We start from the raw sequence: 22,568 nt of genomic DNA on the forward strand, positions 1-22,568 counted from the left end.
TCACTTGTCTGAGTAATAAAATAAGTTCTCATATACATTTATCACCACCAGATGGCATAGTAGTGCTAAGAACATTCCCTGGTAACACCAGATTTTAATTTATTTCAAGATATAATGGGCTGATCATTTTCAATGTGCAAATTTAATATTTAATATAAATTAATATTTATATAAATCTCATAATTCCTCTATTTCTTAATTAATAACACATATGCTGCTGAGGATATCTGGCAAATTCCCATCATCAATATGTTTTTTAACATTCCTGATCTGATTATCATAGAAACAATACAAAATGAGCTAATTATTATTAGTATTTTTCAATTTTATTTCCAAATATAAATAAACACATCAAAGAACAAGCCACACAAAATCAATAATGCTTTTACAGTTTCTGTAGAATTAGCACTTTGCAGGGGGTTCATTCCAGCCACATCTATTTGCATTGTTTCTTTTTTACAAAATAAAATGATTTACAAAAATGTACATGCTCTATTACAACGAGCCTTGGTGGAATGCTTTATACAACTTCAATTAACATATTAACATAAGGACGGGATGTGTGACATTGTTTATAAATAATAATACAAAAATGTAACCTTTCAAGCACTAGCACTGCATATGCAGTGCAAATATACAGCGCTATATTACAAAAATACCATTTTCCAGCACTCAGGTACATTATGTACACTTTACAGTTGTTTTTCATGCTACATATAAAACAGGCAGTGGTGAATGGTGATCTATTATCGCTTATTCATAGTGCAGGTCAGTTGCACTTTGTTTTTCCTCTTGGCCACATTGTGCATTCTTCTGCTTGACTACACAATATCTAACAAACTCAGTGGGATTCTCATGGGATTTGTGGAACATACAGTATGTATGTTGCAGGAGTGAGACAGTTTTTATTATCCCTCTGATAGGGATCTGACTGTTTGCACACGTCCAGACAAGTGCTAGGTCTATTGTTCGGTTTTATGACCATCTCTGCTGTGTTGTCATGGCACCAAGGCCTCTGGCCCCGAAGTCTAATCCTGTCCGGTGTGGCGAAATTCCAGACATGGGCTGAATCATCCCGGTATTACAGTCATACTCCCAAATGTTGTCATAGTCCATTTCCTGGTCATCTGGCTCTGTGGGTTCGAGGTACGAGTGGTGATCTGGGTAGGCGACAAGAAGATTCAGAAGCGTTCAGTTTCAAACTATGGCTCACATACCATGCCCTGATTGTAATAGAAAAAGAAAAGAAACTTGGGCAAAGTCCAAAGTCACTTAAAGTGTGATCAGCCTTGTCATAACATATAATCTCATGGTTAAACCGGTAGTGGGCCTACATGACGCTACCAACAATTGTTCTCAACATTCTTCTGCTAGAGGCACAGAAACATGCAAGATATCAGTTAAATCTGTGGGATGGTTAAATCCGCAGCCCTCAGAAAATAAATAAATAAATGAATAAAATCTGTCTGCGTTTTCATACGAGATTTAAAAAAAGAACGTATAGATATGGGAGTGGGAGTCGTCCAGTTGTGTGCTGTCAATCACAGGGTAGTAGTAATCCTGTCTGGAACAGTGTTCCCTTACACTGGGCTTCCCCCCTACATGGGACACCTGCACACATGGCATTTAAAGCTGTCCCTAAGCTCCATTTCATTGGCACATCCGCACATTTCATTTCCTACACTTTCATTTCTGCACCCTTGGAAGACTGATTTATACTTGTACAGTATATATATGACAGTGCCGCACCGAATATTGCCGACCTGCAAGCTCACAATGCGTCGCGATGCAAGCTTGTAGATCAGCTATTTTCGGCATGGCACACCATTGTATGACAGAGTAGATCAGGCAGATCTGCCTGCTGACAGATCCAAGAGCTCCATCAGTCCAGTCAGTGTGTTGCCTGTACTTAATTTAACATTGGGTGGAGTGGGAGTAATTGTCTGTGTCCTTGATAGTATTTAGGTAGGTGGCTACCAGTGTTGACTTTCATACCATGCACTTGAGAGGAAATGTGATACCACAGTACTAAAGCCTTGGTTGAAAATAGTGAGCAAATTGATATACAAATTTGATTTGGGTCCACCCAGGAAACTAAAACTCTGAGATTATGAGCCCAACTAAATCAAATATCACTCTTCTCTTTGAAAATGCCTTTGTGTCATAATTTATTTAGGAACATACTTTCCACAAAGACTACTAGAGCATACGTTAGTCCACAGCCACCCACACATACATGCACGTGCGCGCAGCCACGCACACACATACACATACACACGCGCACGCACGCACACACACACACACACACACACACACACACACACACACACACACACACACACACACACACACACACACACACACACACACACACACACACACACACACACACACACACACACACACACACACACACACACACACACACACACACACACACACACACACACACACACGGAATGAATGTTTCACTGTGTTAACGTTTATTTTCACATGCCAGCAATTCTTACCTGGTGAGTAACCATATGATGTCTGAGATGTGTTCATCACATTGCACGATGGAATGAGCCTCTGTGAAAAGATGAGAGAACAAAACGTTACTTCCCATGGTCTAATATAACAAACACGCTTAACTTCACACAAATATCTGTTTCATCTTATGCACCTGTTCAAATATCACCAGTAGCGCAAGTATATGCATAAGTATAACGTACAGCACACCACAGTTGTGGTTATATAATTCCGCATTCCAGAAACAAGAGTGTCCTGGGAAATTGGCATTGCATTTTTTTAAACCCTTTTGGGTGATTAATTGACACAACTTATGAGTGTAAGGGTGTTCTTCTTAAGGACTGCTTAACTACTGTATCTGATGATGGACACATTGGATATACATAACTATAATCCATTGGCTGACCACAGGACCTTACATACACCGTACAATCTTGAGTGTGAATAGGGTCTATTTTTCCACTCTCTTGCTGTGTTCACAATAGCGGAGACAACAGATACAACGCGACTATGCGTGGCCAGTTATATTACAGTTGAATCGCAGTTCAATTGTTGCATTAACAACACTGCATAAATAAAACAGTAGGGTTAAATAGCACAGAGAACTGGTTAACATTATGAAAGAGTTTTTTTCCTTTATGGATTGGAGCAGGAACTGTGGGCAGAGAGACGGGAGTGTAACTGGTCGAACAAAAACATGACTGATGGCGCTTTACCGCGTCATTGGAGTGCTGAAAAAAGTTGAAGCCAGCTCAAGTTTTTTATCTAGCACATCATGCCCACCAAGCCCCCCAAGTGTGGGGCATCAGTTTGTAGTTTTGTGTCGCTGGCTTCCATTGCAAAAGACTTGTAGCCTGCCTACAAATTCACCACTCTTCTTTTTTTTTTTGCAGATAAAGTGCATTTCGTCGGTGCATTTCTCACCTGTTCTAGCAATAGATTGGGTTGAGGCAGCATCTTCAGTCTGGACACGGCCTCTGCTCTCTGCTCTGCTTGGCTTTGATGAGTCTCCATCTCCAGGCCAAGAGCCTGACCCTGTGAGTTGGTCAATACCAGGCTCCTTCTACAGCGCCGGCCCATGGGAGGGCTGTGGAGCTTGAATGAGGCGGGCAGCAGCTGGGGGCTTGGCTGCTGGTGTTGGAGATGGTGCTGCAGATGTGACCCATGCCAGTTGTTCTGATGGGGCACAGAGGCTCAATTATAATCACATCGAAGGTATTTCAACTATCAATTTTAACTTTTTCATCAGTCAAATGCAGGATGTTAAAACTGAATATAGCTTTGGTTTTTCAAGCAAGTGTATTAAATGAATGGGAGACAAATTGTCAGCTGAATATTACGCAGTGAACAATTTTTAGTTGGAACGAGGTTGATTATTCATCGTAAATAAAAGTATCAACCTGTATGATGAGACATCAACTATATGAATAGTTTGATGTGAAATATTCACCAACGTTGGATCGCTTCTTCAGCATGATCCCGGTGTATAAATAACTTTAATGCAATTTTGACTTAGGAAGTATTTACTAATCTGCAGAACTGTATGTGTGGCTTTGATTATTGCTTCTGAAAGGGAGATGATTTAGAGTAGCTATTCTCACACTTCTCTTGGCACTTAATTATGCATAGTTTGTGATCAATTAATCACTGGTGGCTCAGCCTCACCATGTTGACTACTTGAGATGCTACTTTTCTCAACCACGTCTGTGTGTGTGCGTGCGTGCGTGTGTCTGTACTGTATGTGTGTGTATTAGCTGACACCAGGCAGGCTGTGTGGATGTAAACCGAGCCTATGGATCCAGTATCGGTGACCCACTTACCACTGGCCTGACTGGGCTCTCGCTCTCCTCCTCCAGGGCATAGATGTCGGGGGTGCAGGGCTCGTCGTACAGGGGTGACAGGGGCTGGCGAGGGGCGCACATATCCGAGTGGCGCTGGGGTGTATTCAGTGGGTAGTTCAGAGATGTCTGGGGGTAGCTCCAGCTGTTAGACTGTTCACAGAGGATTTGAACAGATCGAGGGGTTAGTGGCAAGCTCCCAATTATCAGCGGTGAAAGCCAACTGACTATTTTCCCTTTCTTTCTTTCTTTCTTTCTCTCTCTCTCTCTCGCTCTCTCTCACGCTCCAAAGGCTAGCAGAAGCTAATCATGTAAGCCACACTTAGCAATGGGATTTAGGGTCCGGTTACCAAGCGGAGGGATTGGAAGAGTCTCAGACATGATCTACAACAGCGCTATCTTGACAACTTTGTTGTCCACTATGTGTGTGTCATGCATTGTGTTTTCTGCTACTGATTGATTGATTGATTTTTCTTTATTTAAGTGTCATGCTTCCAAGGAAGCCCAGCCCATATGGATTTACAGGACACTTCTACCAACTACTACTATTATATTGTTATCCTAGCACATATACTACTGTAGTAAAAGCCTTCTGTGTAGCCTCTCATGGGCCCAAGTGATGAAGGTTAAACAAAATCACTTTATGGCACTACTTTGGGGTCACACTTTACCTATTTGAAAAGGGATCCGTCAGCCTTAATTATGGACAACTGCTACTGTAGCCATTATTTATTTACCCCCAATGCGACACGGCCTACACTCAGCCTCGTGCTTAGTCTATCCGTCTATTTCAGTTGGTGCACACATGACACTTTAAAGTGAGACAACAGTCTCCAGGGGAATATACAGTTATGAACTTGGAAGACAGGCTCAAGTACCTTCACAAGGGGGGCCTTCTCCAGACCCTGGGGGCTGGCACGATGCAGAGCCGAATAGGGCATGCTGTAGAGCTGAGACATTGCTGGGCTCTCTGTGGACTGGACGTAGGAGTTGCGCTGAGGAGAGGAGTAGCGAAGCGACAAAGGTCGAAGGTCACGCTCAGGCCTGGTGTGGGATGACACACTGTTGCTCCTGCTGCCCAGCCGGGCGGTCTCAGCGGATGAGGGCCGGCTGGAAGTGTACTTTAGTGACAAGAAACACACAAGAGTCAAAGGTTAGAGTTTGAGTCGTGGTATCACAACCAGGGGGGCATCGGTATGTTTAAGCATCGCGTACTGTTCAAACAAACATATCGTCACTGTCAGGTGGAAACCTCGTAACTCCCATGAATCAATGCTATTGGTCAGACATTATATCTGTCTGTGGGTTTTACAAATATGCAACCAAGTATTAGAACTTATCACTAAATCACATAACTCAGGCTACATACAGGCTTTCCTTTTTTTTATTCCCTGAATATTAACGGTTTTGGACATGTTTACACCCAAGTTTACACCCAACAGCGACAATGTCATATTTGGTGTGTCTTCAGGATTTCGTTTTCTATAGCTATACCCTTGGGTTGTGTGAAAGGCAAAGTCAAGCTGAAGTTATCTGTGAGCTGTGCAAGGGCAGACATTCCCTATCAGCTTAATTGGGAGTGGGGAGGTTCAAGTCAGCAGCCCACACACAACACAGAGCCTTTTCCACCACTTAAAGGTAATTGGCAAGAAAGTTGGCTAGTATCGTTCCTCTCACAGGGAGTTTTGTCAAAGCCTTGATAGTGCAAGGCAATTTAAATAGACTCTTAGATTTTATAGCTAACAAGCTAACTTCTTTTGACCCCAGAACCAGCATGTAAAGACGTCTCATTTTCCAAGATCAAAGTTATCTTCATGGGTCAAAGAAGAATTACCGTCTTTGTTTTGATTTTGTTTTTTTATTGGAGGACCTGAGGATCAGCAACGCTGCCTTTGTAGTGGTAACGGGAGCACTGTGGTCTTTAGACCTCGGTTAATAATTAACTTGCTGCTCAGCTCCACCAAAACAAACAAGCAGTGGTTTTTAGGTGATGCAGACATCCAAAGCCTAACCAAACTGTGGCAACTGTGCCATGGACAATGGTCAACGTGTAGTCACTTCCGGTAATTAAGTCAAATACATGATTTTAGCATGACAATGTTTTCACCAGTGCTTTGCAATAGAAGACAGTAAAGTGTGCACTTACACACAGGGGTTCAGTGTATCCTGGGGAGAGAGGGTTGTCCTCCTGTCTGGGGAATTGAAGGTTGTGAGACCCACGTCCGCTCTGGCTCAACCTTAGGGAGTCACTTAGTCCCTGGCTGTTGCCACTCCATCTGTCAAATTGTGGAGGCTAGAGTGGATAGAACACAATAATTAACACCTTACATACACATGCCATTAAACCTAATACATTAACACCTAACGTCATGGTCATAAACACATACCCCAAGATAGAAACATAAGATGCACTGGGCCCTGTGACTTCTTTATGAGCCATAAGTAAGTCAACATGTTAAACGAGTGTGCTACTTGTCCTGTATTGCGATGGTTCATGTTATGCACAATCTGCACCTCTTTAGGTGTGCGCCCTTATATAATTCTTAATTGTACCAAAATGTTGACATCCATTCTCTATGTGTTAATTTACAAAAGAGGTAGGGCTGCACTTTTTATCTGCCTTATCTCTTTTTCCTGCAGCCCTATCGACCGTACCTGCAGGTCTGCGAACTGCAGTATGTGTGTGCTAGATTTTATTGGATCTTTAATGATCAGTAGATGTGAATGGTTCTATTGTGTTTGGGAGGGGCAGGGCTCTCACCTCTTTCCTGGTCGGGGTGTAGATGATGTCATAGACAGGGGGCGGGGGACTGAGAACGGGCACATCAGCGGCTTTGAAATGCTGGATCCAGTCACAGAACTCGGTCTTATCCAGACAGGACACCACTATGGGGTTGATTAGCTTCCCTGGGTAGAGAGAGAGAGTGAGTGAGTGGATGGATGGGGTCGTGAGAGGGGGAGACAAAGCCGGTCATTTGGTTCAGTTGCTCACTGGAATGTGCTACAGGGAGAATGTCATTCAATGGGGATAAAACTAGCCCATTCATTCATTGTCACTGTATGACGTTGGTTGATTCATGAAAAAGGATAATTAGGCGATGACATGCGTAAGAGTGAACATTCATTAAAATCCACACGTAACGTGTACAGTCAGAAGGCTAATTCTCTACAATCTTTCATTGCACTGTATTTACACTACGGTCAATTTACCTTCAATCATAAAGGTGTTGGGCTTGACATCTTGGCAGGGTGTGGTCACAGTTATCATGTTGAGCGGAAGTTTCCCCTGTAATAACGTACAGTGTTAAACACAACTCTCATGGTGCAAACATGAATTACAGGTACGGTAGGCAGCTTCAACTGTGACTTTAGTTTAGTTTGAAAAAAGGGGTGTGTGTCTGTGTATGGATTATAAGAAGTTGAGGTGAAAGTCTGGTTAAAGAAGCAGAGATTTTGGTCACAAAAGGTTATCCAAATGCTGAATACATGTGCTGTCCACTTGACATAACTCTGAGATCAGTGGTACCTTGTAAAAGAGTCCATTGTTCTCCTCCGATAGGATGATCAGTGAGGAAGGATACATCACCAACAGCCTGTCACTCTGCTCCTGTTGACAGAAACATTCCTGCAAGTTAACTTCATGCACTTGTTTATGGTTGCATTATGGTTGCAGAATGTGCAAATAATTCTACTGGTTAATTCCCTGTGTGCAGAAGCCTGTTCCACAAAGTCAACATAAAAATACAATAAAAATTAATGAGGGTTACATTCACATACACTTTAAGAGTTTGATTGGTTGTTGGAAAATATGCCTTTTGGAAACTTTCCTACCCCATCATAAACAATATATAGGTCTGTCACTCCAATGTTTACAAACATTACTGATGTAAACAAACACCGTTAGTGGCCCAAAATACAGCGTAGTGGCCCAAAATACAGCAAGTACAGTTTGAAAATAATTCAGCTGTAGTCTGACTATGTTTAGTCCATCTATCATCTATCTATCAAAATGAATCATCTATAGAATAAAAACATGTCTCCACTGCCATTTTATTTTTTGCTGGTTGCTGCCCATTCGTTTAAATTTGTATCACTGGTTGGTCCTTTAAATCCCATTTTGATCTCGAGTCAAAGTAGTAGTTGGGTATTTAAAGGCATGGCAGGCTAGGAGTGTGTGTTTCTTCTTCCTTGGCTGTGGGCGAGTCCTCTGACAGACAGCTGACATTCCAGCTGTGAGGTGAGTCGAGTCGCTGCGTGAGTCGAGCAAATGCCTCTCACACACCCATGCCCTAAATCTCACACACTTCAATGGGGCTGCCGCTATTTTCCCACAGAGAATGAATTGGAGCTGCCCTGACAGGCTGTGTCACGATCACGGTTTTTATTGGACTTCGCGTAAAGCCGAGTCAGCGCTAATTATTTGCTCTTCTGTAGGATTTGGGAAGAATTGAGTCAAACGTATCTGGAACTGTGTGAATTCTGAAGTTCCCCCAGTGTTATTCCACTCATTCCTTACTGTACATCACATCAGCTGTACTGTACCGCATGTTGCGTAACTTTAAGAATGATGTATTATGTATTAGTCACTTGTGCACCGACTGAAATCCCCACAATTTGCAAACAGGGTGGTGTCATGCTAGCTCCTAGCTGTTCACTGTACATTTCCCTAAACAATCAAGACATGATGTCTTTTAGTAGTGTGACAGCTAATGGCACGTCACGCATGCACACACAGACACACAGTGTTATCTATTATACCTGGCAGGGCAGGTGTTGCAGTCGGACTTTCGTGACGTAGGAGATTGCCCCCAGGCTGTCTCGCTGCGAACCCTCCCATTCATAGATGGGCTCTCTGTTGATGGAGTTCCTCAGCTCATCTCTGCCCTCACGAGACCCCTCCTGGTTTAGCTGAACACAATGGGAAACCTTTCAATGAGCGACATTAGAAATAATCATACGATTTACAGGAATTACAGTGTATCGAGACAAGGAATGCTGCAAGAAGTAAATTAATATAGAAATGTGTCCCTCTGCACTTTATTACAATTAAATCTGGGGCACATGATGGTCCAGAGAATACTAATCACTACACCTTCATGCCTGTCAGTAGCTTTAAACATGTTGATCTGGCTATTATTGTTGGACTACTGCCCTGGCTTGTAAATCAACGAGCTAATAAAACTGACAGAAAGGCAGAAAATGTGTCATCAATTATCTTGCTCTTTGTTGATCCGTTAATGTATTTCACCTAGTTTGTAATGGATGTCGTCATCCATTTCCTGCACACCTGTGGGTGTGAGGCTTGGTCCGGTGCAGTCAAGACCGCTCCCTTGTATCTAAGGGAGAGACACCAGTGCCCTACTTGACTCACCACCGGCCCATATACACGCTCTGTTGAGGTTTCACTACCTCTGGCTAAGGCCACAGCCCTTCCCATGCTAATATACCAGTCGGATTAAGACACAGTTGCAAACTTGTTTGGAACAGTTACTGTTGTTACATACGTAAACTTGAGTGTTCTTGTGAAGCACTGTGAAAACCGTGTCCGAAATATATGTCGCACCAGTGGACAAAGAGCACATTCAAAATACCTTGACTCTGGTGTAGTTTTCAGGTGCGATGGCAGTTCCGCCGTTGGCCTCAATGTTTTCTTTGAGAAGCCCAAACCATAGATCCATCTCTTCTTGGTTGGCGCAGTACACAATGATGGGGTTAAGGCTGACACCTGCAGGGGTCAAAGGTCACAGGGTCAAACTGGAAAGGGGTCACCAGTGCTTGGGCAGAAATCTTTCTCCGTAAGCTTTGTGGTGACACACTGCGGTGAGTCATTCTTGACGTTCACGTGGTTTCACATAATGTGTAGCTTCTATGGTTATGTCATGTTATGTTTCGTTAGGCAATACTTCCTCCAGAATTGTTTGATGCCATGTTGAACAGACTTATTTCCACCTGTATAACTTATTTCCCCAGACCACCAGTGATGGGCTGTCACTGTGGACTGTGGAAAATTAAAGCAGACAGTTCCTCCCATAAACTGCTTACCCAGGAGGAATGCACAGGACCTGGGGTGAATAGAGCCGGAATCTCCCTTCTATCAGTTCCACACATACCAGAGATAAACAGCAGAGATAGTGGCTTTCATTCTGGCCCCATGGCTTTGTCCTTGCCAGGAACCATAGTCTGCTGACTGCTCCTCTAATAAGCAGCCACACAAGTTTCATTTGTTGACTCTATTCATTCCATCCTTAAAATTGACCTTGATGACGGCACTCCCTTGAAAAGGGCATTTTCTCCCACATGGCAGGCAAGGACAGTGATATGAAGATTCACAAGATTGGAATGAAAGTCTCAGAGGGGAAATATGTTGGTCTTCTTTCTGCTTGTTACAGTAGACATTAATTGAGGCTATTTTTTTAATACGCAGAAGCTCTCATGGAGCGTGGGAGGAAATGCTTTATCATTGTACGTCATTACATGCTGCGTATTTACAGTAAAACTGATTCATATTTTCTGCCCTGCATGAGGGACATACAAGCGTCTTTGAGGAGATATCTCTGCAGTAGATCTCATACTTGACTCAGAATTTCATCATATGCTACTGCTACATGTGTTTTGTTCCAGTACTCCCACCCTTTATGTAAATAAAGGCACTCACTGAACTAGGAAAACATTTGAAAGGAAATACCTAAAATGAATAAATGCGTTCCAGTAACTAATGTCAGGTCAGTTGCACTTGAGTAACACCAAAGAGAGTCAACATTTTGACAGCAGGGACCTATTAAATTTCAATAACACAATAATGATAAAGAAATACAAATAAAGACACCTAATGCTCAGCCTGACTGGAACTGACTACATGTTTGTTTTTCTGATTGAGCAACTTTTTGTGCTTAACAGAATTGACTGAATATAATGTTCCCCAGCCAGAGTAGTGTCCCTCAGCCGACTCTAGCAGCATGTCTCTGTTATTTAAATATTTTTCTACTCTAATTTAAAAGAAGTCAAGTTGATAATTAAAAATGTCTTCGCCCAGTCAGAGATCAAACGCCAAGTAGCATTACTACCGGACATTAAGCAGAGTGACTTTTGGAATGTGCCATACGTTATAAGTAGTGACAAGGCTGCACTCGACAGCTGGGCTGGTTTAGGCACACCTGTCGTCTAACAAGGGGGGCCTTCAAGGCCGGCTTGGCCTTCTGACCGCGGGTGGCGAGGGCACAGATCTAGTTAGTTCTGGAGCTGAGTGGAGGGGAAGAAGGGTCGTGGCACCTTTCATTCGCTGGAATGTGGCAACATAGGAAATGCCATGGTTTGGAAATAGCATGCAATCTCTTGTACTCAAATCTATGAATAATGACAATGACAAACATAGCCGGACCACTAATGTCATTGAAAGTAGTCTGGAAGTGTGAAAGTTTCATGGTGACAAATGACAAAGTGGAGGGTGAGACCTCCACTTTGATCATGTTGCGTTTTGAAGTTGACTGGTGAATTGTAAACATCCTTCTGGAAGAGCCGGTTCCGCTTCCAAATGATTGATCTGACTAGAAACAACACCCCTAATAACCGTTAATAAAGCTGATGACTGCAGCATGTCAGGGCAGAATGCCAACTAAATGAAACAAATCCAAACTTACCATTGATCTGGAAGGCAAATTCCTGGGGCTGGCTGTGGTTGCAGTTCTGTTGCAGGTTGCAGATGTTAAGCTCTTTCAATGGAAGTGTTCCCTACGAATAAAACCACAAAAACATTTAATCAGAGAAATGCCATAAACTTGCATGCTTGCATGCTTGTATAGAAAGTTAACATTCTCTCTCATCTACTACAACTACAAGTCACTGCAACAATAAGCGAGTGTTAGCTGACTAATTAGTAATTACATGAAATGTGTTAAATTATGGCAAACATTAAATTAGTGTGAAGCCGAGGTCAGCTTACTAAGCGGATAACAGATTGATGGTTGTGGTATATTTGTCGTCATCTACGTACTGACTAATACTGCAGACGAGTGCTCAGTCGTCTCCTTATGACATGGAGTCTAACACACAGCAGACAGTGAAACAGTGATTAATGACTGCTCACACTTTACGAGACAGGTATAGATATTAAATCATACACTCTGTGTTTACCAACACATAGCCGGTTGGCAGGGGAACACGTGTTGTAAGAGCATGTATTGAATCTATGGGATTTTGGCCTACAGGAACATGACATATTACAGTGCATTAATGCAATAAAGACTTTGAGCTGCTTCTCTATTTCATCTTGTTGCAGCCTTGCTGGATAGCACTTTGTAAACTCTACATTTAGATAAGTGCTAAGTAATTAAAGCATATTATTATTCTGTTATTGTTGTTGTTCTTCTTAGCATTGCCTGGCTTTCAAAGACCCACCTGATATGTGAGTCCTGTTGTGTTGTTGGAGACAAAATGAAGGTGTGTCTGGAAAAGGTCCAGGTAGCAGTCATGCACATCCTGCAGAGATGAGAGAGGGGAGTGTAAGAGATAATGCAAGGACACGTGGGACAATGTAGATAAGGGCCAAGCCTACACATGCTAGAAGATAAGTATACCTCAAGAAAACTATGATCCTTAAACTCCATATGGATAACTCCATATTTTCTTTTAAATGGCATGTAAGTGATATGTTTTTGTTAAAACGTTAAAGCTCAATATTCTCATAGTAATCATTTATATAGAGTGTTTGTTCAGTTCATCCCCTCTCCAGCTCTTTAGTAAACAGAAAATAATTCAAAATGTTCAGGTTGTTCAGGAGAGAGAACCCTACAAAGATAATTTATAATCAGGTTATCCCAATAACCTGTGCCGATAACGCAGACTAATCAGCCTTTAAATCACTACTCTGGACCCTCCCCTGTTCAACAATTCTGATCATCTACTTCAAATGTCACGTCCTAGATTACCCTTATAATATTGTACTGTCAGCTTTGACACACTGAGTCATGGATCTCTGCTGGAGGAAGTGGTCTGCTATATATACAAGGAATGCAGGGATTTCAGGGACCATGAAGGATGATTTATAATCACTTCCTTCCCTGTGACAGCCAAACTCTTCTCTGCGTTCACGTATGACTTCTTTTATGAAAGAAAAACTTGGGAAATACAGCATCATTTCCTTTGAGGGAGCGTTTGCTGTACCACAAAGTGTTCTTTGGCTTGTATGACCTCATTGAACACCACGCGATTCCCTCAGTCAATCCATCTTTTCCCAGCGTTATTTTGACAGAATGGCTGTGTCACAACTCTTGACAAATAGCGATTCCCACGAAAACAACTGTGTCCAGCTCCTGGGATCAGAGAGACTCCATCTGCCCCGAGGACATCTCTTGAGATGTTTCACAACCGTGTCAACCAAGTGTTTTGCATGCCCAAACAGAACCATGCGGTGTGCTCTGTGAGGCCTCTATATGATTAATCATAACCACCACGTCAATGCCAGCTGAGAGGTTTGATGTGTTCGATGGCTGCAGAGCAACATCCTGTTCTTCCCACCTGTTTGGCTTGTTTTAACTCTCATAGGGCTCGCTGACATGACTAACGTTAGGTTTCATTGTAGGCTTGGTCATTGTTTAAGACCTCATTTACCGCAGAATTTGGGATGACATATACAGTTTGTTGTTTTGTGTGTGTGTGTGTGTGTGTGTGTGTGTGTGTGTGTGTGTGTGTGTGTGTGTGTGTGTGTGTGTGTGTGTGTGTGTACTTCCTCCTCACCTGGCAGTGGAGGAAACGGAAGCGAACTTTGGAGCTGTGAACCATCCTGCCATAGTTTTTAACATTGATGCTGCTTTTCTTCCAGCCACTGGCCGGATCATAGGGGAATGGAGGATCCCATTTTGTGTTCTCTATTGTCTGCATATCTTTTGGGGACATTTCCTGCAAACAATCACATGAAATTACATAAATACAGATTAGACAAAACACTGGAAAAAACAATTAGATATGGTGTCAAAGTAGTAGGCCAGAGAAAGGATTAACCATTATTACACACAGCTTGGCATACAACCAGTGGTAGCTGCCTGTCATAAAATTGTCCCTTCATGCAGTTATCCTGCGACTAGTATCCTACATTAGTGCAGCAAACTCTTTCTTGCATGTTATACTGTGCAGAACCAAATTAGTTTATTCAAACACAACCAACCAGCTAGTTACCAGACTGTTTCTTGTAACTTCTGACTGCTGGAAAAAGAGCAAAAGAAGATTTTCTGTTTTTTCCCCCTTTTTTTTAATCGAGCCAATGTGCTGCAATAGTTCAACAACCAACCAGTAATTAGTGGGCCCTATGGCTGGCTGTGGGTTAGACATTTGTGATATGCTTATGATTAGGCCTGTCACAATTATTACATAATGGCCCGATTGCAATTATTTTTAGCCAATCATAATTATTCCATCTGTCTAAAACAACTATATGAAAGGAAAGGAAATTGAATAATATTTTCAGAAATAGCATAAATTGCATATCTACGCCTGCCCTGTAGATTTTTGCATTTTTTGGAAAAATGTTGAAAGTATCAAATGATTAAGAATATGGTCTGTTGTGGCCATAGTTCATTGTTTATTTTGATTATTGATACGAGTCATCATTCACATGGCAATCGTCAACTAAAATGTCATGGTCGTGTCAGCCCTACCAGTTTCATGTTATTGTTTATACCATATGTCCTTACCTTAAAGGGGGTGACAGTGCACAGAATATTAATGATGCTGTTGGACTTCTGATGTCCTTCTTGTGGATTCTTCTTGCGAAACAGACGACTGCTGCTCGGGGCAGAGAGAAAGAGGGAGAGAGAGGGAGGGAGGGAGAGAATTCCATGTGTTACAACTCGTTTACCCATGTTTACCATAGATTTTGTGTTTGCTGGATATTTAACATCCCGACTGCAAATGTAAACAAGGGACAAGTAAGAGGAAGCATATTCCTCTTAAGGAGAGCGTCCTTGTGTTCTCTGCTTTGTCAAATAGGGATGTGACCTAAACATAACGTCGCTTCTGCATTGTTTTGCATTTTAAACCTTGACATGTGGACTCGCTTGCGCAAGTTCCGCTCTAAAGCTTGAATTGTTGCTCAGTTTTCTTGACAACATAATGGCTCTAGCTTGAATCATGGTTTGTGTCTCGTGTCGCATAAATTGACCAGTGGCCCCCCTTTGTCCTTGTGTCTTCAATACTAGCCATTTAAATGAGCTGAACAATCAGGTCTATGTCTATGTTTTAGATAAGGAGGCAATGCATAGGGAAATCAGCATTCAATGTCCCCCTTGTCTCGTGTGACCCTCATCTGTTATCATTAGTGTCACATTTATAAGGAAGCTCTTCCGTTGCAATGATAAGGCCTGGGAGTCTGCTTTTACAGTTTCAACTGAGTTTATCCGCTTATCTGCTCATGTGCACGTTGTCGTCCTTAGGATAACAAGGGAGGCTTTTGTTTATGCTGCTGGGAATCGGGGTCCATCTAATCCCGAGGTTCATGTCTGACATCAGAGATAGTGTTTTACATGTCATATAATTCCACCCATGACCATTGTTTCTTCTAGTTATGGATCAAAGGGAAAATATGATAATTATTTTTGCTGATGCAATCCACGGTTGCAAACTGAAAGAGGAATGTGGATAATAGACAGGTACTCTCTCCTCTGCACACCTAACATTCTCCAAGTCATTGCATTGGCATTCACACTCACTACTTGGCTCCGTCGGGAATACCTGAGCCTGGCCTAATTTACTAAATACAAGAAGAGAGCAGGGCATAGAGGAACCAGGAACACTGGGCTTATTGTTGAAATTGAACAGCCTATTCACCTGGGAAAGTGTATCACTGTTCAGGCTAAAACTGAGACTTCTGAAGCCCAACGGTTGGGTCTACTTTCGACCATCTCTGTTTTTATTCAAACTCAAACGGTTCTTGGCAGAGGTAATGGAGACAGAACCAGATTGTGGACACAATGACACATCATAGTACACTGTTTCCTAAACAGTGGGTCGGGACCCATCTTTGGGTCGCGGACACATTTTTATGGGTCGCTAGTAAATATATATTTGTTTCTGTTTCCTACATAAAATATATATATATATATATTATTAAAAAAACACAGCTTTTCATCAATTAAAAACAATTCCAACATCTTTCTGAAGTATTTCATAAATAAAATGAAAACATCTAAATGTCCATAAATAAATAAAATAAAGGTTCAAGAAGTAGTGAAAATAGCAGATCTACAAGCTCACAGCGCGTTACTTTGCGCCACATTGTGAGCTTGTAGATCTGCAAACTTCTAATTTCTCTTTTGGGTCTTGAGCTAAAACATTTGGGAACCACTGGTATATGGTATAGTGGTGCTGCAGTGGCTAATTAGAACCAGCTGTGGTGACCAATGTGCAGAGGTGGCCATGGGCAACATGCCCAGACACGCACCATGGGCCCTCCAGATAGCCAAAGACAAAACACAAGTTTATCAATGAAGGTGGATCCATGTGGTTCTAAATGTGTACACTCTCAGAGTTAAATTAACACTCTGTGTACTCATGTCTGAAGACTTTAATTACATGTTGTTAAAGCTACTACACTACTATTACTACACATGCAGTATGTATCATAAATGTGATCTTGTAAGTTATTAACTATGATGGCCCATAAGTAGAGTGGGATAACCCAACAGGGTCAGGTCCTGATTTTGGAGGGAAACCAAATTCACTGACAGGTGGCAGATCAACTTCACAGACAGAGACAGGATGGCAAATTGTAACTGGATCACTGACAGTCTGACACCGTTGGGCAGACAGACGGCAACGCGGACACGGCTAGGGGACTATCCTGTGTATGACTATGATCCTGACCATGGGACCCCATAAACTTCACAACCTCTGGTTAACCCCACCATCTCAAACCCTTAGAAATGCCAAGAATTCCTTCCAGCTCAAACACACGTTCTAAAATAACACACCGCAGCCGAGGGCATGACATTGTCCTTCATCTTCAACACACATAATGACACACATGTACAACAGTGGAGGTGAGAGGGGGGAATGCCTGGCAGACAGGCTGTTTTGCCCTTACCTGTTCCGGCGTATGAAGCTCTTGCCAGTGGAGAATCTGAAGTTGTGCTGGGGGACACATGACATGCTGCTCCCCATGTTGCTGTGTGCTGTGTGAGGGGCTGTGCGCTCCTCCTGTTCCCAACAAGCTGACTGTGTTCCCCCTGTGAAGCTGTGTGAGTGTGTGTGTAATCCAAGCAGTGCGTTGTGCTCCTCACTCACTGAAGTCAGACAAGTACTGAGAGAGAAGTGGGCAGGGTGAGGACTACTGATAGACCGGTGAGAGTGTCAAGAGGGGGTGGAGTTTGGGTATTGTGTGTGTGTGTGTGTGTGTGTGTGTGTGTGTGTGTGTGTGTGTGTGTGTGTGTGTGTGTGTGTGTGTGTGTGTGTGTGTGTGTGTGTGTGTGTGTGTGTGTGTGTGTGTGTGTGTGTGTGTGTGTGTGTGTGTGTGTGTGTGTGTGGTGAATGGTGATTACCCAGAGGAGTTCACACCTACTGTGGGATTTTCCTGTTAAATCAATCCCAACAACAAAGACAGGGGTCTGGGTGAAGTGTGCTGTTTAACACCTTCTGGGGCCAAATGGAGCCGATTGTGGGCCATCAAGTTAAAGACAGGTCAGTCACTATGAAATTGAGAATTGATGGTGTGTGTCAATCAGGGGTAGGGAGGGAGGGGGGCTTCCACTGGCCTGCCTGAACATGAAATGCCTGTAGCAGGTATAGGAGTCTGTTTATTATCATCTGACATAGCTTGACAGGAAAAACATAATTCTGAAACTCAAGTATTATAGAAGAATGATAGAATGTGATGACGGTGTGGTTTCTTTTTCTTATTCTTTCTGGCTATTCATTTGAAATGAAAGGACAGCACATGTTTTATTTATTGATTGATTGAATACTTTATTAACTTATTGATTTGTTAACAGTACAGGTAGTACAGTCAAAGGTTTTGCTAAAGGGATAACACAAAAAGGGGGCTTGTTTCCATTGTGGTCAATTGTATTCAATTCATCAGTAATACATACATACAAACAATACAAATATTGGAAGAAAACTCAGTAGCACCATAAGGGCACGGCCCCACCGCACTTTTATTTTACCTCTGGAAATCTGATTCATGGTCTGATACATTTTTCTGGAGAGTCCACGCATTTGCATTGACAAAGCATTGGCAGATTCCGCCCCAGAGGTAAAATAAAAGTGCGGTGGGGCCGTGCCCTAAGGTGTGATGTGATATTGTGAAGTATAACAAGAACAGCTGTTGTACAGCCAACAACTGAATAGATGGGGTTTCAACAACCACCTCGTAAATCTGGGAATCCGATTAATGGTCTTGCACATTTTTCTGGAGAATCCACGCATTTGCATTGACAAAAAGCATTGGCAGATTCCGCCCCAGAGTTCAAATAAAAGTGCGGTGGGGCAGTGCCCTAAGGTGTCAGGGGCGGACTGGCTATTTGGCATACCGGGCATGCCCGGTGGGCCGCTGCTTTTTTGAAATTAATCATAACGGTAATTTCCGGGTTGCGCGGCCCAATTATTAGTTACGGTAATGTTTGGGCTGGGTGGCCTCTAAGTGGAGAGGGCCAAACCTTCAGTAGCACCGGCTCACAGAGCTGAGAGAGACATCACCTGATTGGCCCCATAGGCGGCAGGTGAGCCTGACAATTGGGACGGCTAGGAGATCTGGCTTGAGACTGGGGGGGTCGGGGCACCAGCGTGTGCGCGGAAAATTGCGGTAGAGTGTCTGCTATCTGCGCGCCGGTTGTGGTGGGCCGGTCTGGGCCAAAATGCCAGGGCCGAATTTTGGTCCCAGTCCGGCCCTGTAAGGTGTGATGTGATATTGTGAAATATAACAAGAACCGCTGTTGTACAGCCAACAACTGAATAGATGGGGTTTCAACAACCACCTCGTATCTGGCATGAGGTTTAGGGCTGATCTACCAGGTGACCAGATTGGGAAATTGAGATGATCAATTGAGTTGACAAAAACAACTATTATTAACTATTATTGTTTGATGTGCATACATCTTTCCTTCCCAGATAGGCAGAATTGATCTTAGCTTTATAATGAAAGCATATTAAATCATGTATTCATTCTTTGTTAGGTTTTATCTTTTCTGTAATGTATTACAATTAGTATAAATAATTATTCTATGCTTGTATTATTCTAATTAGCAGCCTATAATAAGGCATAAAAGCAATAGTGCATTGGTTTTCAGAGTCTAGCAGTGGGTGAACATGCCAGCCTTGGAAAATGGCTAAGTGATCTTGTGCCTAAAAGGTTGGCCACAAACTTGTTGTACGTGACGTGCTCTTTGTTCAGCCTATAGTTTTATGGAATACTTGCCCTAGATGATGATTGTCGTCTACCACCTTACATGTCAGTGGGATGGGAAGTCTGTCTAGTTTTAACAGGATGCTTGTGTATTCAAATGCTCTCATTTTACTAAAAGATGGGAAGGCTGCTCAAACATGACATGTTTGCGTATGGACACTGCTTTGGTAAACTTGAGCACAGCGGTAGGCTACTAGCTAAACAGAATCCCCCTACAGTATATGCACTAGGTCATTCAGTTCACTTTATTGTCTTCTGCAAGGGAATTCACACACATACACAGTATATACTTCTTTCTTTTTTTTTAAATCAGTAAATAATTAGTGGTTGAAATGAATAAAAGGTGTATTTTTCCATCAAGTTTATAATAAGGGTGACATAATGTCCTTAAATAGACAGTGACTTGTAGCATGTATCATCAATAACTACCATCAGACTGGCAAGTGAAGTAACAATAATCCTTTGGTCTTGGGTGATCTCATAGTAATGATGATATATAATGTCTACCATAAACCGACAGGTAATCCACAACCTGCTCAACCAGATTGAGTGTAGACGGATCCACCTGGGGCGGCAACAGTCATCGGCAGCCTGTTTAAAACAACAGTTGAGTCGTAGTGTTCCTCCAACTGCTCAGATAGCGATCTGTCAACCCCATCTAATAACACTAGACACCAAGACAAGATTATGCCACTTAAGTTGAGTAATTTATTTAATCAATGAGGAATGGCGAGGGCATTGAATGTGAGGGGAAAGAATGAACACTGAGTATTTTTGCGTAATTGGCATTCAGACATGTTAACATCTTATTCGAGTGAAAGTCTGCCACATTGGCATTGAATGGGTTTTATCTTCCTAATCACCAGTAAGTAAGTGTGAAACATTTTCCCTCCCAGTTGTAGCCATGTATATTCAAAGATTAGGCCACCAAAAGGCGTGGGATGGGATATATCTATCCCTAACGTTTACAGTAGTATTTATAATGCTCCAATGGTATTAAAATGTACATTCATTTCTAGGCTTTATTTTGATCAGAACTAGAGATCTTTCAAACTGGATAGTAGAAACACGTGTAGTCATTTCCAATTGGGAGTTGTAGAAATTACAAATAATGTCACAATTTCACAGTAATCTAATCTAATTTTAAACAGATCAGTGATCAATAACATATTTCCATGACGCTTCATTCCCATGTCTGGACATGGGGCATGGTGGAAAAATGGATGGTGTGACTGATCATACGGGTAAACAGCACAGTGACTCATCTGTCTACTGCAACATTCTCCCAGAAAAAAGCCTGAAACCCACCGAGGGTATTTTCACACTTAGGTCAGATCATCAGTTTCTGGTGAAGAGCAGCAGACCATCAAGATCAAAGGATAAACCTTTAGACGCTTTCCTTGGAACAGTACATCCTACCTTTAAAAAGAAAGATTGAAAACAGGTTCTTCACCCCACAGAATAATTGGCACTATGCCTAGAGCAGGAGGGCCTTGTTGGATACTTATCATGTGTAAATAGTACAGTCATACTTTCTCCTAAATGATAGGTAGCAGTTCCTTCATAATCTTACACACACGCTTTTATGGCTTGAATGGATTTTATAATACAGATATCTCTACTTGGATCGGACATCGTTACAAAATGTAAAACCACAGGCTCTTTATATACTGACTAAGCTTTGCCAGCAACCTCTATTAAATACATTTCAGAGTGTTTAATGAAATTCACGCTCAGGCTTTTGCTGTGAGTAGAACAGTGGTAGAGACTATTTGAGGCACGGTTTGAGCAAAATGATAATATTGGAAATTTGTATTTTGTACAACCCAAGTCACCTGCTGTGGTGGAAAGTAACTAAGTACAATTCTGAGGTACTTTTATTTTACTTGAGTATTTACGATTTATTTTAATACTTTATATTTCTACTCCACTACATCTCAGAGGCAAATATTGTACTTTTTACACACTACAAATATTTTAGAACTTTATTTGAAGATTTTGATTATTATTACAAAACATACATTAACCAATTAAATCCTATTTTAAACTTTATCTATTTGAAAGTAGCAGATCTGCAAGCTCGCAATGCATTGCAATGCAATGTGTAGTGAGCTTAAAGATCTGCTATTTTTTAAAAGGTTTGACAAATTATGAAAACATTTTAACTTTAACTTTGCTACTTTAAATACATCTTCATGCCAATACTTTTGTACTTTCACTCAAGTCAAATTTTCAATACAGGACTTTTACTTGTAAAAGAGAATTCTTATATTTTAGTATTACCACTTTAACTTAGAATCAGAATCAGAATCAGGTTTATTGTCACATCACAGGTTTACAAGGTAAAAAAGTGGGTGAAATTCGTTTTTTTTTATACATCATTCCCATCGCAACGTTAGTTTCCATGGAAAGAAGAGGGGGGGAGGGAGAAGAAGAAGAAGAAGAGGGGTGGGGGGTAAGTGGGAAGGAGATCAAACAAGAGAACAGCAGAAAGGCCAAACAAGTTATCTACATATTTACAAAAGTACCTGAGATAAGAAACAAACTAAGGTGCCTTACTTAGGTAAAAAATCTGAGTACTTCTTCCACCACTGGTCCCATGTAATTTTAAACTGCTACAGTAGATGCCATCTTTCTATTCCAATAGTTTGACATTTGCATGACTGTCCTGTGATCTGGCCTCACATCGCTCTACGGGAAGTGGGAAGTACAGGGTGCTTTGCCAACACCAACACTATCTTCAGTAACAATAACAGGCCGTTCATTTTTCACCCTCCACATTTCATCCACTGGGGTTTTCAATTCCCGGATGAGTTGAATCCTGAGCATAA

At 41.9% G+C, this 22,568-nt stretch overlaps 1 protein-coding gene across 2 annotated transcripts; it reads right to left on the reverse strand.

Annotated features, from left to right (window-relative positions):
• Window positions 1-304: 304 nt before the first annotated feature.
• Window positions 305-17,621, reverse strand: plekhn1 (pleckstrin homology domain containing, family N member 1). 2 transcript variants are annotated; one of them, XM_084070215.1, is made up of 17 exons: window positions 17,422-17,621; window positions 15,035-15,125; window positions 14,520-14,546; window positions 14,082-14,243; window positions 12,744-12,824; window positions 11,987-12,077; window positions 9,941-10,074; window positions 9,108-9,257; window positions 7,876-7,956; window positions 7,560-7,635; window positions 7,111-7,256; window positions 6,496-6,642; window positions 5,228-5,470; window positions 4,332-4,502; window positions 3,436-3,687; window positions 2,511-2,571; window positions 305-1,160 (listed from the first exon to the last, which is right to left on the reverse strand). In XM_084070215.1, exons 1-17 carry the CDS (start codon window positions 17,496-17,498, stop codon window positions 976-978), a joined length of 2,175 nt encoding a protein of 724 aa, XP_083926341.1. In that variant the 5' UTR covers window positions 17,499-17,621; the 3' UTR covers window positions 305-975. The 2 variants fall into 2 exon arrangements, with proteins under 2 accessions (XP_083926341.1, XP_083926342.1); XM_084070216.1 differs by lacking the exon at window positions 14,520-14,546.
• Window positions 17,622-22,568: the final 4,947 nt, after the last annotated feature.

The sequence above is a fragment of the Gymnoscopelus microlampas genome, assembly GCF_963454915.1.
Source record: "Gymnoscopelus microlampas genome assembly, chromosome: 10".
NCBI classification, from domain to species: Eukaryota; Metazoa; Chordata; class Actinopteri; order Myctophiformes; family Myctophidae; genus Gymnoscopelus; species Gymnoscopelus microlampas.

Bases quoted from the DNA above. Each gene is read 5' to 3' on its own strand.
- plekhn1 (XM_084070215.1), bottom strand. From the start codon at position 17,498: ATGGGGAGCAGCATGTCATGTGTCCCCCAGCACAACTTCAGATTCTCC. The intron at 7,957-9,107 runs GTATAATAGATA...TTCTGTCAACAG, and splicing joins TGCAACACCTGCCCTGCCAG to GAGCAGAGTGACAGGCTGTT. The intron at 5,471-6,495 runs GTAAGTGCACAC...TTGTCACTAAAG, and splicing joins GATACACTGAACCCCTGTGT to TACACTTCCAGCCGGCCCTC.